The following is a 15,702-nucleotide window of genomic DNA, read 5'->3' as shown; positions in this document are numbered from 1 at the left end:
CAGTATGTACTACTGTGAAGAGTAACTATCCACTGTATGTACTACTGTAAAGAGTAACTATATACAGTATGTACTACTGTGAAGAGTAACTGTCCACTGTATGTACTACTGTTTGCACTCTGCCAAGATAGTGTTTATAGTTGGCAACTCAATAATGCATCTTGTTCACAGTTGACAACTCAATAATGCATCTTGTTCACAGTTGACAACTCAATAATGCATCTTGTTCACAGTTGACAACTCAATAATGCATCTTGTTCACAGTTTACAACTCAGTAACAGGGATGGGAAATACCAAAATTTTTGCAGATACTGATACTCAATTTTAGGTCAATACTGATACTTTTTCAATATTTTTAAATTAAGATATCTACATTCAGTATATAAAGGAATGCTTATACAGTACTTAAAAAGTATTAAATAGCCCAGGGAGGTTAAATATTAAATAACTGAATTTCTCTGGGATGCCACTGTTATTACTAATTTCAGACCCCCGTGAGGCTTACAAATTGAAAAACGAAAACATAAAATTTATGAATCTATCTACATACAGTATGTATTTAGTAATCTGATGAAGATATCAAAAATCAGTTATGAAAATAAAAATCTGAACAATTTTCAGTTATATTAAATGTGAAAAAAGCATCCAACACACTCAAAATATTGGTTAACCCTTTCACTGTTCAAGCCCTCTGAAATTAATATTGCTCTTAGTGTCCACTTTTTTTTTGTTTTTTCTTCTGAAATGGTAAAGAATATTTTTATGAAAGTAATGGCAACAAAACTATGAAATCTGATAGAAAACTTATGGAATTATTAGCACAGTGTTGGAGAAAGTGATCAGAGAAATGTTGGAATTAAGAGCAGAATCGTGTTACTGGGAAGGAGCTATCTGTGGTGGACCCCTCTGAGAAGTGTTGGGAACCAAAGGATGATAGTCTAGAACCAAAACTAATGAGGATGAAATAGTGAAGCATTAAGAGAGAGGAACAATGTGGTACACAAAGGGGTTAGAGAAAGTGTGTGGTAGACAAAAGGGAGTAGTGGAAGTAACATACCGATTCCATGGTGTCGAGAGATACCTCCACTTCTTGGCCCACCTGACGACATCACAGGGAACCATGCAGTGAGAAGGTGGTGAGGGGTGCAGAGGGAGGGGAGGGGAGGTAAACCATGCAACATTAGAGCAGTCATGCTGCAATAGCATGCAACAAGAGCAAGGTAACTAAACTGACTCATAGAAAATGAGGCAGCATAGTCAAGTGGATTGCTGAGTCATTCAGTGGGGCGAGAATACTGGTCGAGTCATTATGAGAGGGTTATTTTAGTCACTACAAGATTAGTGGTCGTTAAATACAGTAAGAAGCGTATTTTATAGAGAGTAATTTAAAAAAGCTAGACAAGTCCTTAAGAAGCTATCATTAGGTTATGAAAGTCATTAAGACAATAGTCAAATCATCGAAATATGGTTAAAAATAATGATTCTAATTAAGAGAAGCTTTGAGACTCATTTGAGGCTTGTCAGGTTGGATATAAGGTGTTTTGAATTGTTAAAAGTTTAGTCGATTCAGTTTAAGGTTAGAGAAGTCATCGAGAGGCTGGTTGAAAAGAGGAGAGGATTGGTTAACAGCTAGTTTGGTCATAAGCAGACTCTTTGTTAGCATGGCATGATAAGCTAGCAAAGTCATTAAAAGTCTACTAGTGCCATCAGAGGCTCCTCATATCATTAAAAGACTTGTAGGTTTGTCAGGTAATTAACAGAAGTAATTGAGCTAATAGATTAAGCTAGTAATGTCGTTAATGTACATTAGTGAGACACAGTACATAATTCATTTAAATCTTTAATAATGAGTAATTCATGTTAACACAATAAAATGAAATGGAAAATTACTGTAGGTAATTAAAAATCCAACACAAGATTATTCTGTAAAAGTGCACATAAAATTCACTATTAAAATGACAGAGAAATCAAGGAGTTTGTTTTATTAATACTAATATTTTTCACTGCATGCTAGGAATGGAGAACCAATATTCATTAGTTGAAGTTAATTAACAAATATAGATAGTAAGAGGGAAGTGAAAGTGTATAAACTAAGGGAGGAGGAAGTTCGGGTGAGATATAAGCGACTATTGGCAGAAAGGTGGGCTAGTGCAAAGATGAGTAGTGGGGGGGTTGAAGAGGGTTGGAATAGTTTTAAAAATGCAGTATTAGAATGTGGGGCAGAAGTTTGTGGTTATAGGAGGGTGGGGGCAGGAGGAAAGAGGAGTGATTGGTGGAATGATGAAGTAAAGGGTGTGATAAAAGAGAAAAAGGTAGCTTATGAGAGGTTTTTACAAAGCAGAAGTGTTATAAGAAGAGCAGAGTATATGGAGAGTAAAAGAAAGGTAAAGAGAGTGGTGAGAGAGTGCAAAAGGAGAGCAGATGATAGAGTGGGAGAGGCACTGTCAAGAAATTTTAATGAAAATAAGAAAAAATTTTGGAGTGAGTTAAACAAGTTAAGAAAGCCTAGGGAAAATATGGATTTGTCAGTTAAAAACAGAGTAGGGGAGTTAGTAGATGGGGAGATGGAGGTATTGGGTAGATGGCGAGAATATTTTGAGGAACTTTTAAATGTTAAGGAAGAAACAGAGGCAGTAATTTCATGCACTGGTCAGGGAGGTATACCATCTTTTAGGAGTGAAGAAGAGCAGAATGTAAGTGTGGGGGAGGTACGTGAGGCATTACGTAAAATGAAAGGGGGTAAAGCAGCTGGAACTGATGGGATCATGACAGAAATGTTAAAAGCAGGGGGGGATATAGTGTTGGAGTGGTTGGTACTTTTGTTTAATAAATGTATGAAAGAGGGGAAGGTACCTAGGGATTGGCAGAGAGCATGTATAGTCCCTTTATATAAAGGGAAAGGGGACAAAAGAGACTGTAAAAATTATAGAGGAATAAGCTTACTGAGTATACCAGGAAAAGTGTACGGTAGGGTTATAATTGAAAGAATTAGAGGTAAGACAGAATGTAGGATTGCGGATGAGCAAGGAGGTTTTAGAGTGGGTAGGGGATGTGTAGATCAGGTGTTTACATTGAAGCATATATGTGAACAGTATTTAGATAAAGATAGGGAAGTTTTTATTGCATTTATGGATTTAGAAAAGGCATATGATAGAGTGGATAGAGGAGCAATGTGGCAGATGTTGCAAGTATATGGAATAGGTGGTAAGTTATTAAATGCTGTAAAGAGTTTTTATGAGGATAGTGAGGCTCAGGTTAGGGTGTGTAGAAGAGAGGGAGACTACTTCCCGGTAAAAGTAGGTCTTAGACAGGGATGTGTAATGTCACCATGGTTGTTTAATATATTTATAGATGGGGTTGTAAAGGAAGTAAATGCTAGGGTGTTTGGGAGAGGGGTGGGATTAAATTATGGGGAATCAAATTCAAAATGGGAATTGACACAGTTACTTTTTGCTGATGATACTGTGCTTATGGGAGATTCTAAAGAAAAATTGCAAAGGTTAGTGGATGAGTTTGGGAATGTGTGTAAAGGTAGAAAGTTGAAAGTGAACATAGAAAAGAGTAAGGTGATGAGGGTGTCAAATGATTTAGATAAAGAAAAATTGGATATCAAATTGGGGAGGAGGAGTATGGAAGAAGTGAATGTTTTCAGATACTTGGGAGTTGACGTGTCGGCGGATGGATTTATGAAGGATGAGGTTAATCATAGAATTGATGAGGGAAAAAAGGTGAGTGGTGCGTTGAGGTATATGTGGAGTCAAAAAACGTTATCTATGGAGGCAAAGAAGGGAATGTATGAAAGTATAGTAGTACCAACACTCTTATATGGGTGTGAAGCTTGGGTGGTAAATGCAGCAGCGAGGAGACGGTTGGAGGCAGCGGAGATGTCCTGTTTAAGGGCAATGTGTGGTGTAAATATTATGCAGAAAATTCGGAGTGTGGAAATTAGGAGAAGGTGTGGAGTTAATAAAAGTATTAGTCAGAGGGCAGAAGAGGGGTTGTTGAGGTGGTTTGGTCATTTAGAGAGAATGGATCACAGTAGAATGACATGGAAAGCATATAAATCTATAGGGGAAGGAAGGCGGGGTAGGGGTCGTCCTCGAAAGGGTTGGAGAGAGGGGGTAAAGGAGGTTTTGTGGGTAAGGGGCTTGGACTTCCAGCAAGCGTGCGTGAGCGTGTTAGATAGGAGTGAATGGAGACGAATGGTACTTGGGACCTGACGATCTGTTGGAGTGTGAGCAGGGTAATATTTAGTGAAGGGATTCAGGGAAACCGGTTATTTTCATATAGTCGGACTTGAGTCCTGGAAATGGGAAGTACAATGCCTGCACTTTAAAGGAGGGGTTTGGGATATTGGCAGTTTGGAGGGATATGTTGTGTATCTTTATATGTTTATGCTTCTAGACTGTTGTATTCTGAGCACCTCTGCAAAAACAGTGATAATGTGCGAGTGTGGTGAAAGTGTTGAATGATGATGAAAGTATTTTCTTTTTGGGGATTTTCTTTCTTTTTTGGGTCACCCTGCCTCGGTGGGAGACGGCCGACTTGTTGAAAAAAAAAAAAAAAAAAAAAGATAGTTCCTGAAGTACGGTACTGGTGGTAAAAAATTTGTCTCAATAATCTTCCTTTACAAACAAAGGAACTGAACAAACAAATAAGCAAATAAGCTCTGTCTTGTAAATGTTACCCTGTTACAATTATTTATGGTATAGAAATACTGGGATTAAATTTTGTTTTAAGGTAAGTACTGAGACCTAGTTCTAAGGTAAATATTGGGACCTACATCTTGTCCTAAAGTAGTACTGGGATCAACATCTTGTTCTAAGGTAGTACTGGGATCTACATGTCGTTCTAAGATAGTACTGGGACTTGCATCTTTTTCTTAGGTAAATAGAGAAGCTACATTGGGATCTGTGGATAAGAATGGTCCTTACATGGTACCTTCCATGCATTCTAGTAGAGCTACCAGTAAAAACTGTCCTAAGCAAACTTAGATATGCACTGTATAGAGGTCTAAGGTAGGACTGGGAGATATATCTGGTATTGGGGCAAGCAGTAGGGCAGAGACAAAATTTCTTAAAAATAAAGATTAATACATGGCTTTGGATAATAAGGAAAGAAGTGAAGTTGAGTTTTGAAGCAGTTATAAAAGGTACAAAATCTTCTATGAAAATGGAAGAGCTCTAGACCGACCTTAGGGTTCTGTGTGATGAGCGTGGCCTGAAGGAAGGCATTGGTGGGACTCTGTGCTCTTATAATATCCCCAAGCCACTGGGTGAGGTCCAGGTAACGAGCCTCCAGAGCCAGACTCAGCACATCGTCATCCAAGGGCGGCAAGAACTCCAAGGTGATGATACCTGAAGGTGGGATGGTGTGCACATTTTCGACAAAGTCCTCCTGGTTCCTGGTGAAGGTGTGTCGCACACTCACCTCTCCAGATGTTACAGGTGTATCATCCTGGTATGATACTTTTAGCTGGTGGAGAATTTTTTTGTGTGTTAGATAGCAAGATATGGAAATACTGCACTGTACTTTCAGCACAGAAAATGATGATACAGATGTTTCTCATATTCAACTATAAATATACAACTTCAAATTATTTATTATCTATAACTTCTGATAGACAGTATTAATTATGGTGTAACACCACAAAATGTTAACACTGCTGCTTACTGTGCAAAAACTTATGACCATCTTCTTTAATACTGCTAATTATAATATCAATGTCTTTCCCACTTTTTAATTTGTCAAAAAAAAAAAAAAAGAGTTTAAAGACATTTAAAACCAATTTAACTTCTGAAAAATTATATAATATATATAACAAGTATGTCTAAATCTGCTTATTATATTTGATGAAATGACAACTCCTCAGTATTGGTTTACATGTCAGGGCTTCCAGAGGTGATGTGAGCAGTTTTACCTATATGATGTTGAGGAAATTGTATGACAATCATTACAAAGGTTTCTAGAAGAGCAACAAAACTTACAAAAGCAGTGTACTTGAGACCTGGCTTGAAGCTGTCAGAGGTTCGGACTAGTTTGAGTGTGTAGGGGTAGCGGTAGACAGTGATGCGGGAGGTGGCATTCTGTACCCGGCCAGTAAGTTCCTCCTGCACGTATGCAGTCACCTCCAGTTCTCGAGCATAATCACCTCGCAATCTACCATAAAGAAATAATGCAATTAACTGTCACCCGCAAACTGATTTATATATTTTCAGTAGTTTGATGTTCAATTAATCCACCAAATGTAATGCAAAAAGCACTACATTCACTTTGAGAAACAAGATTCACTGTAAGCTCACCTTGGGAGACAATCACTAACCTTGCGTCACTTTGAAGGTCAATGACAATATCAGCTTTTCCCTTCATCTGCTTAACCACTCTGATGGGGTCATCATAAGGTGCTTGTAGGTAACCATACTTATAGGTAGGGGTCACCTGAAGGGTCACTTCCCCCTTCACTGGTCGCCCATATGTGTACCTGGCCAGGGAAGTTCACTTACCATTCATAAAACTCTGCATGTTTGTGTGGTATAAAAATTTCAAGAAGCAACACAAGAACAAAAATTATGGATGAATGGGAAGCAACCACAATAGAAATACTGATAAGGTAAAGAAGAAACTGTAGTACAATTTGGGTCTGACTCTACTCCCACCCACCACTATTGTTTCCCTCTGCCACACCACTTACTTGGCCTCCACGGTAGCGATCATTTCCTTCTGGCCAAAAGTGGCATACTGGGGCAAGGAGACAATCACTTCAAACTTGGGAAGAACATAATAAGCAACTGTGACGGCACGGGAGGTAGTCTGACCAAGTACATCAACTGTGATGTTCCAGCGGCCCAACACAGGCTCCTCCGCCAGCTCCAGCTCCCCAGACCACACACCCTTGTTAGTGAACACCCGTCGCCACTCCTTCACCCGGTTTCCTGCCCCATCCTAAGGGAGGGAGGTCCAGATATTTCAAAAAATTTTAATGGCACATACATTATTAAAGCTGCAATTCACCTGTATATTAACATCAAGAATACTTTAATCCCTAAAACAGTGAATTAATTAAATTCTGTGTACAGAAGATATACTGAAATCCAAATCTCTCAATGAATGAAGGTATTTCCTGTCCTGAGTAAGTACCAGCTAATATTGCATCAGACAAGTAGGGAAGAAAAGTACTGTGTTGTGAGGCTCAAGAAGACTACTATTTTGAAAAGTCAGTATTGCATTCCGTAGGATTTTATGCTGCAACAGTTTTGCTACTGAAATCCTTATTTTGCATTAAGTCATACTATTTAAGTTCCTGTTTAATTTAAATTCTCAATATTACAGACTCACTGAACTATGGAATAAATGACAGAGAACTCTATTAAGGTCTTACTCTCCTACCATGATAGTTAATTAGTAGTACAGTGGACCCCCGCTTAACTATCACCTCCCAATGCGACCAATTATGTAAGTGTATTTATGTAAGTGTGTTTGTATGTGTATGTTTGGGGGTCTGAAATGGACTAATCTACTTCACAATATTCCTTATGAGAACAAATTCGGTCAGTACTGGCACCTGAACATACTTCTGGAATGAAAAAATATCGTTAACTGGGGGTCCACTGTATTGGTATAATGATAAACCATTAACTAGAGAAAATTTCCACTAATAAACTGTTGAAATGGTATTTAAATTAGTTCCTCTCCTTGATTACTTTTCTACATAGCATATCCTACTAATCAATGTCAGCAAATTACTTTTGATAAAAACATCAAATGTATGACTGACACTGGAATGAAAATGTGAATATTTGAGTGTCAATTTCAATGTGCTCACTGGGTCTCTGTTCTCTATTTGTGTTTCAAAACATTCTATTACCTCTGTGTATTATTGTATTTACATGGTTAAATTTTACTCATAGACAACAATCCACAATAACTAAATCTTACACAGCCTCGGTAATGTACCATATACCAAGAGCTTCACATTAAATCATGAGTGATAAATCAGCACTTGCCTTAGGAGGATAGGTGGTTCCCAATCCCAATACTACTCACCATAATGAAGACATCAATGGCACCCGTGACGGAGGGTCTGAGCATGGGGTTGACCACCACTACCCTGAACCTCAATGTGTCACCAGGTTTGTACACTGACTTATCCGTCTGGATGAACACAGAGTAAGATTTGTGCACATACTCCAGTGATGTGGTGTTGTAGAAGGTCAAGCCACCAGAACCACTCACTGTCAGGTTGTAGTCCCCAGGACCCAGCTCTCCAATCTGTAAGAGGAGGATGCATCTAGGCTCAAGGGACACTTGCAAATATGTATCAATTTTTGGCACCGAGCATCGGTAGGGTGTAACTCAACCATGATTATTTTTATTAATTAATCAATCTCAAGTGTCAAACCCATAAAGGATCATGCAGCACCTGCTGCACAGAAGGTAAGAGATTTGATCCAAGGGATAGTTAATTACAGCAGCCTTCACCAACATCAAAGTACCTCCCATTGAAAGGAATTTAGACCAGAGATAATACATACTTGACAGCTCATCCTCCAACTTAAATGTGCATTAGGATACCAACACTATGGAACCATATACATGTAATGCATTGTTATTTTGCTATTGTTACCTACACTGTAAGCTAATATAATTTAATTCATGTTACTCTAGCATGGAACAGTAAATATTACTCTTTTTTGTAGAAGCTTATATAAAAAATAAATCAACAAACTCTCACTGTCTTTGTCAATTAATGTGAAAATACTTGTCATGTCTGAAAAACAAACTGGATCTGGAAATGGAAAGGTGAATAGCTAACTTACCTGGAACTTAAGTACTTGAGTTGAATCAGGGGCGAGGTCAGCCAGCTGACGATTGAGGATGACACCACCAGCGTCCTGCTTGCCACCCACCTCCACGTTGATCTTGACAGCCTCTGTGGTGCCATGTGTCGACACCACCACATGGTAGTCCCTGTTAGGTCGCACCACACGCGAACTGATCACACTGTACGTTCTGCAACACAATACTTATGTTATATTCAATTGAAACTTTAAAAATATAATACTTACTTACAAAAAACATTAATAAAAGGGTTACCTGCTTGTTGCTCATTGGTATTTGGCTCAACAAAAAAGAGAACTACAGTGGATCCCCGGTTAACAAACTTTTTTCATTCCAGTAGTATGTTCAGGTGCCAGTACTGACCGAATTTTTTCCCATAAGGAATATTGTGAAGTAGATTAGTCCATTTCAGACCCCCAAACATACACGTACAATCGCACTTACATAAATACACTTACATAATTGGTCGCATTTGGAGGTGATCGTTAAGCGGGGGTCCACTGTATTAATAATGAAATCTTTTTGACACAGATGCAGCACAAGGATAGCTATTAAGGAACCATTTAGTTTACTAGGAACTTTGTCAGTACAATATAGACTGAGAAAAACTGAGTATACATTGTAATAATATAATAATAATATCTTTATTTACTACAAGGATGTGTACATGGTATACAGCCCTAGCTGACATACTACTATATAGAAAGCCACTTGTTATGCAGAGCATTTTGGGCAAATCAGGTCAGTGTCCCAGGACGTGACCCACACCAGTCAACTAACTCCCAGGTACCATTAAGGTGTAGAGAGAGTGCACAGTCATTGCCTGTTATTTACAGTTTAGAGGGGCATTTGAACCACAGTATCAGCACACCTCTGGCAACACAGTGATAGTGAATGATGGTGAAAGTGTTTCTTCTTTTGGGTCACCCTACCTTGGTGGGAGATGCCTGACAGGCTAAAACTACATGTTCTGGACAACTGTGCTGGATGTGTCAATCAACTCTTGACTCCATAATTTTTTTTTTAACGACTAGTCAGTCAGCTGTACTTAACCTTCATGTTTCATATAGGGTTATTTCATTCTCAGACTATAGCTAACCCTCCACTTTCGCGAGTTCTGCTTTCACGAGCTTCAAACATTCGCGAATGCCCAGATGCATTCATATATACAATAGTTTATGATGTTTTCATGTGTTTTATGATTGTTCATGGTTCAATAGGTTAAGGAAGCAGTATTGTTAGGCTAAGTAAATGCTATTAATATATTTTCCTACAATATATTTGTGCATCAAAACATTCGCAAATGCTACAGTAGAGTATCATTATATGTATTTCCCTACATCATATTTGCGCACCAAACATTCGTGAATTTTCAAGATTCGTGAGGTTCTTGATCCCCTAACTCTTGAAAATGTGGAGGGCCTCCTGTATTTTGCCGTAATCGCTAGCCACCTTCACAGCCGTTGGTAACAATGTTGGTCTCAGCTGATTCATAACAAATTACTGTAATCTATCATGCTGAGCTTAGATTTCTGGCCTTCTTATCATTGATATGGGGGGTTGGAAGACTATGCTTTCCCATCTTCTCATCAGGCACACACATCTCACTCATGGGCATCTCATGGAGAGGCACCCAGTTCCACTCAATGGGAACTATCAGGCTCCAATTTCAGTTTGCTATATTCTATTGGACTGTCCTGTCTACCAGCAAGCAGGCAGAATTTACCTTCGAAGTCATCACCGCTCTAACTCCCTTACTTTATCTTCCCTCTTAGCTGATGGACCCACCTTTGATGCAAACTCCCTCTGACTTTCTACAGCAACAGATTTATTACACAAACTTTGATGGTACTTCCTTCAGCACTCCTCGCAGCCCTTTCTAACTCTACCTCTTATCCTCTCCACCCTTTCTAGTTTCTAATCAAGCAAACACACCCTGCCCTACTGTGCTGTATGACCTTTGTGGGTTTAGCACTTGGTTTTCATTAGACTAATAATTAATGACTAGTCTGGCTTGTATGAGGTGTCCATAATAATTTCTGTGCATGATGCAAGCACTGTTATCCCTACTGCATATGTACTTATGTTCTTACGAACATTCTTCAAGGCTCCACAATTCTCCGCCCACATCAACTGTCACATCCACCACATAGACAAAAACCAGCGTTGAACTGTGAGTTTAGTGGATTTCTTCCTCAAGTGATAATAGGAAACAGTAAGGTGATGAGGATAAAAAAAAATTAGGTAATGAAAGATTGGACATCAGATTGGAGGGAGAGAGTATGGAGGAAGTGAATGTATTCAGATATCTGGGAGTGGACATGTCAACAGATGGGTCTATGAAAGATGAGGTGAATCATAAAATTGATGAGGGGAAAAAGGTGAGTGGTGCACTGAGGAGTCTAAAGAGACAGAACTTTATCCATGGAAGCAAAGAGGGGAATGAGAGTATAGTTATATCAATGCTCTTATACAGGTGTGAAGCATGGGTGGTGAATGTTGCAACAAGGAGAAGGCTGGAGGCAGTGGATATGCTGAATGTTGAAGACAGAGTAAAACAACTGAAGCTAAATCATGTTTATAAAATTGCTCACAAGCAATGTCCAGAATATCTTGCTGTCAATTTTGTCAAGGCTGGGAACCAAAGCAATCATAGAACTAGGGGGAGAGAGCACAACTTTGTAGTACCCACAGTCAGTGGCCAGGCTTCAAACACCTTTTATTGTACAGCAATAAAGGAATGGAACAGACTACCCGTGCATGTCAAAGCCAGTCATAGCGTGAACCAGTTCAAGAAGAGTGCCAAAAGGTGTCTGATGAATGTAGCTACAGAAAGGGAGGGGAATGATTTTCTATTTTTTAGCTAACATACGTGTAAATTTTTTACCTTATTCCTTGTAATGACCCTCGTATTGTAGATTCTTAATGACCTTGGTGTCGCAGATAGTCTTTTTAGTATGATAATAAGATGTTATCTTCATTGTAGAACAATAAGAAAATATTATAACCTTTATACTATAATAATAAGGTAAAAGGACCCCAATGGAAATAAGTCACTCTGTCTGACTTTTTTGGGTTATCCTAGGTTCTCTACACATATGCTGCTATATATGATAATTCTATGTAACTGTATTTGTGTATACCTAAATAAACTTACTTACTTACTTACTTACTTACTTATGTGGTGTGAATATAATGCAGAGAATCTGTAGTTTGGAGGTTAGGAGGAGGTGCAGGATTACCAAAACTATTATCCAGAGAGCTGAGAAAGGGTTACTGAGGTGGTTCAGGCATGCTGTAGGACGGAACAAAATAGAATGATTTCAAGAGGATATAAATTTGTAGTGGAGGGAAGGCGGGGTAGGGGTCGGCCTAGGAAAGGATGAAGGGAGAGTGTAAAGGAGGTCTTGTGGGTGAGGGGCTTGAACTTCCAGAAGCATGTGTGAGCCTGTTAGATAGGAGAGAATGGAGACAAATGGTTTTTAGGACTTGACGTGCTGTTGGAGTGTGAGCAAGGTAACATTTATGAAGGGATTCAGGGAAACTGGAAAGTTGTACTTGAGTCCTGGAGATGGGAAGTACAGTGCCTGCACTCTGAAGGAGGGGTGTTAATGTTGCAATTTTAGAACTGTAGTGTGAGCGCAAGTCTGGCAAGACAGTGATGGAGTGAAGGATGATGAAAGTTTTTCTTTTTCGGACCATCCTGCCTTGGTAGGAAGCTGCCGATGTGTTAATAAAAAAAAAAGAGAGATTCTTGATGGTGGCGGTGACAGTTATTCACTACAATCGGGGAGAGCAACAGAGATGCTGCTAGCAACACTGCCACACAAACAGGTTGCAACTCTAAAGAGTGATCCCTTCTGGCCATTGTAATGCTGCCTAAGGCTCTCCTGCAGTCGTTGATAAAATGGAAGGGAAAATTAAGCCAGGTGATTATTGCATTCATGGGGGAGAGCTAAACCCACAGGGTTCATATAGAACCTGGGGAATGGGAGGCATTCAGGCTGGATCCAAGGAAGGGGAGGCATTCAGGCTGGATCCAAGGAAGGGGAAGCATTCAGGCTGGATCCAAGGAAGGGGAGGCATTCAGGCTGGATCCAAGGAAGGGGAGGCATTCAGGCTGGATCCAAGGAAGGGGAGGCATTCAGGCTGGATCCAAGGAAGGGGAGGCATTCAGGCTGGATCCAAGGAAGGGGAGGCATTCAGGCTGGATCCAAGGAAGGGGAGGCATTCAGGCTGGATCCAAGGAAGGGGAAGCATTTAGGCTGGATCCAAGGAAGGGGAGGCATTCAGGCTGGATCCAAGGAAGAGGTCAGGTCCAATTCCTTGGATTAAGAGCCCCTGGTGTGAACACCTGGATTGGAAATCCTTTTAAGTTCTCAGGAAGAAACCGATGATCACGCCTCTTAGTTCTACAGCCATCTTTGACCAATTTGACCGAGACAGTAGCGTGATGAATGTTTTATACTGAGACTATCTTGCTCTCTTAATTTAAGCTCACAGATTATGGAATACACACTCCTTCCTGGAGGACAGTCTAGAGACTCTTAGAAGGTCGTTCTCAAGTCTATCACACCACATTTCTCTGCCTCCAAATATTCTTTCCTAGTAAGTAAGTAAGTAAGTAAGTTTATTCAGGTATACACAAATACAGTTACATAGAATTATCATACATAGCAGCATATGTGTAGAGAACCTAGGATAACCCAAAAAAGTCAGACAGAGTGACTTATTTCCATTGGGGTCCTTTTACCTTATTATTATAGTATAAAGGTTATAATATTTTCTTATTATTCTACAATGAAGATAACATCTTATTATCATACTAAAAAGACTATCTGCTACACCAAGGTCATTAAGACTATCTACAATACGAGGGTCATTACAAGGAATAAGGTAAAATTTACACGTATGTTAGCTAAAAAATAGAAAATCATTCCCCTCCCTTTCTGTAGCTATATTCATCAGACACCTTTTGGCACTCTTCTTGAACTGGTTCACGCTATGACTGGCTTTGACATGTGCGGGTAGTCTGTTCCATTCCTTTATTGCTGTACAATAAAAGGTGTTTGAAGCCTGGCCACTGACTGTGGGTACTACAAAGTTGTGCTCTCTCCCCCTAGTACTATGATTGCTTTGGTTCCCAACCTTGACAAAATTGACAGCAAGATATTCTGGACATTGTTTGTGAGCAATTTTATAAACATGATTTAGCTTCAGTTGTTTTACTCTGTCTTCAACATTCAGCATATCCAACTGCTGTAATTCATCCTGGCCTACATGTTCTCTTGGTCCCAGCCCCAGGATGAATCTTACGATTTTGTTCTGGGTGATTTGCAGTCTATCTTTCAGTTTTTTTGTCAAGGCAGAGTACCAAGAAGAGCAAGCGTAATCCATATGGCATTGTATAAGGGCTAGACATAGGGTCCTGCGAGCCTCAGTAGGTAGACACTGTGCTTGTCTATACAGGAACTTCAGTTTGGCATTCGCTTTCTTTACTACACTGTTCCCTAACAATTCTCCTGACATGCACGGGTCAAAGGGGATTCCCAAATATTTTACTGATGAAACCAAAGTGATGGGCTCCCCATTACATTGAACATTAAAATTATTTACCCTTCTCAGTTTATGTTTCGTGCCAAAGAGAATGGCTTCAGTTTTCCCTAGGTGTAATGATAGTTTGTTGTCTACTAACCATTTGCTGCAGGACTCCAGTTCCAGTGTTAAAACATTAGCAATATCTTGTGGGTCTTTACCTGACACTAACAGAGCACTGTCATCTGCATACAGTAGGAGTTTGCACTTGACACTGATAGGCATATCATTGACATAACATAAGAATAATAAGGGACCCAGAATACTACCTTGGGGAACTCCACATGTTATCGGCAGGGGTTCTGATTCTGTTTTGTTGATTTTGACTATTTGTCTCCTGTTGCTAAGGTAGGACTTAAACCAGTCTACAGAACCTCACCTGCAATCAGCTTTTATCTCAAGAGTGTTCATGTGAACTTTCTGCCACGTCCAGAGAGACTTTCTAAAAAACACACACACTTACAACTTCATGCCAAGAACCTGACTAACACACTTCTGAGCATTTTGAGTGGAGTTAACCTTCGGCAGATTATACTTCCACATAAACTACACTGTCTCTGTCCCACCAGCAAATGGTGTATAATGGGGAGACCTGACATGTTAGACCGGATACTCTCCATCTCCAACACTGAGTTAGAAGCTCCTAATCTTGGTCTAAAGTTCTCCACGGGAGTGCAAAGGCCCAAACATATATTCAGCTTCACCAGATACTACAGCTCCTGGGATACTGCATTCCAGAAAGGTTGCATCCAAGGACTCATCATTGTTGTCATGGCCAAACGTGTTCCCAGTTTTTCCCTGAAAGATCTAGCTAAAGACTATATACACCGAGAGGTTGACATTTATCAGTACCATACTGTTCTCAGAGGAAAGGTAGCGTGTTGACGCCTGCCTGTTTCTGAGGCCTGGATTGAATGGTTTGTACCTCGGGGTAGGTGCCCCTTCTATACGACGCCTACCATTCTTCCCAAAGAATGCTTGCCTGACTATAAAACACAGAAACCCATCATCTCTGTCCTATGAGGGTAACCCACACGTAGCCTGGCCTGCTTACACATCACTGACCTTTGTTGACATGATATTAGCTGGCTGGAGTCCAGGTCAGCTGGTGAATTTACCTCTCACCTTGTCTACCAGACCCTCTATCGTGGGGATATTTTATTGGGCAGAAATGGAAAAATGTCCCTAGACGCAGATCACCAGCACGGTGGAGCCTTCCGCCATTTGACCGAGGTCTGTCGACTTAATTATTATTATTATAATCAAGG

General features: G+C 39.9%; 1 protein-coding gene across 4 annotated transcripts in view; it reads right to left on the bottom strand.

The window, feature by feature from the left end:
• LOC128684935 (thioester-containing protein 1 allele R1) overlaps positions 1 to 15,702 on the bottom strand; it is a 105,242-nt gene that overhangs the window by 35,524 nt on the left and 54,016 nt on the right. For 2 of the 4 annotated variants that reach the window (XM_053771302.1, XM_053771300.1), the window contains exons 3-9: positions 8,818 to 9,010; positions 8,045 to 8,269; positions 6,693 to 6,943; positions 6,324 to 6,482; positions 5,989 to 6,160; positions 5,195 to 5,476; positions 1,059 to 1,100 (exon numbers count right to left, since the gene is read on the bottom strand). In XM_053771302.1, coding sequence (XP_053627277.1) covers positions 1,059 to 1,100; positions 5,195 to 5,476; positions 5,989 to 6,160; positions 6,324 to 6,482; positions 6,693 to 6,943; positions 8,045 to 8,269; positions 8,818 to 9,010 — 1,324 coding nt within the window. The remainder of the gene's footprint in view (positions 1 to 1,058; positions 1,101 to 5,194; positions 5,477 to 5,988; positions 6,161 to 6,323; positions 6,483 to 6,692; positions 6,944 to 8,044; positions 8,270 to 8,817; positions 9,011 to 15,702) is intronic. The other 2 variants (XM_053771303.1, XM_053771301.1) reach the window with 1 other exon arrangement.

The sequence above is a fragment of the Cherax quadricarinatus genome, chromosome 5 (assembly GCF_038502225.1).
Source record: "Cherax quadricarinatus isolate ZL_2023a chromosome 5, ASM3850222v1, whole genome shotgun sequence".
NCBI classification, from domain to species: domain Eukaryota; kingdom Metazoa; phylum Arthropoda; class Malacostraca; order Decapoda; family Parastacidae; genus Cherax; species Cherax quadricarinatus.
The sequence above is the reverse complement of the archived record's forward strand: the minus strand, read 5'-3'. Positions and strand labels throughout refer to the sequence as shown.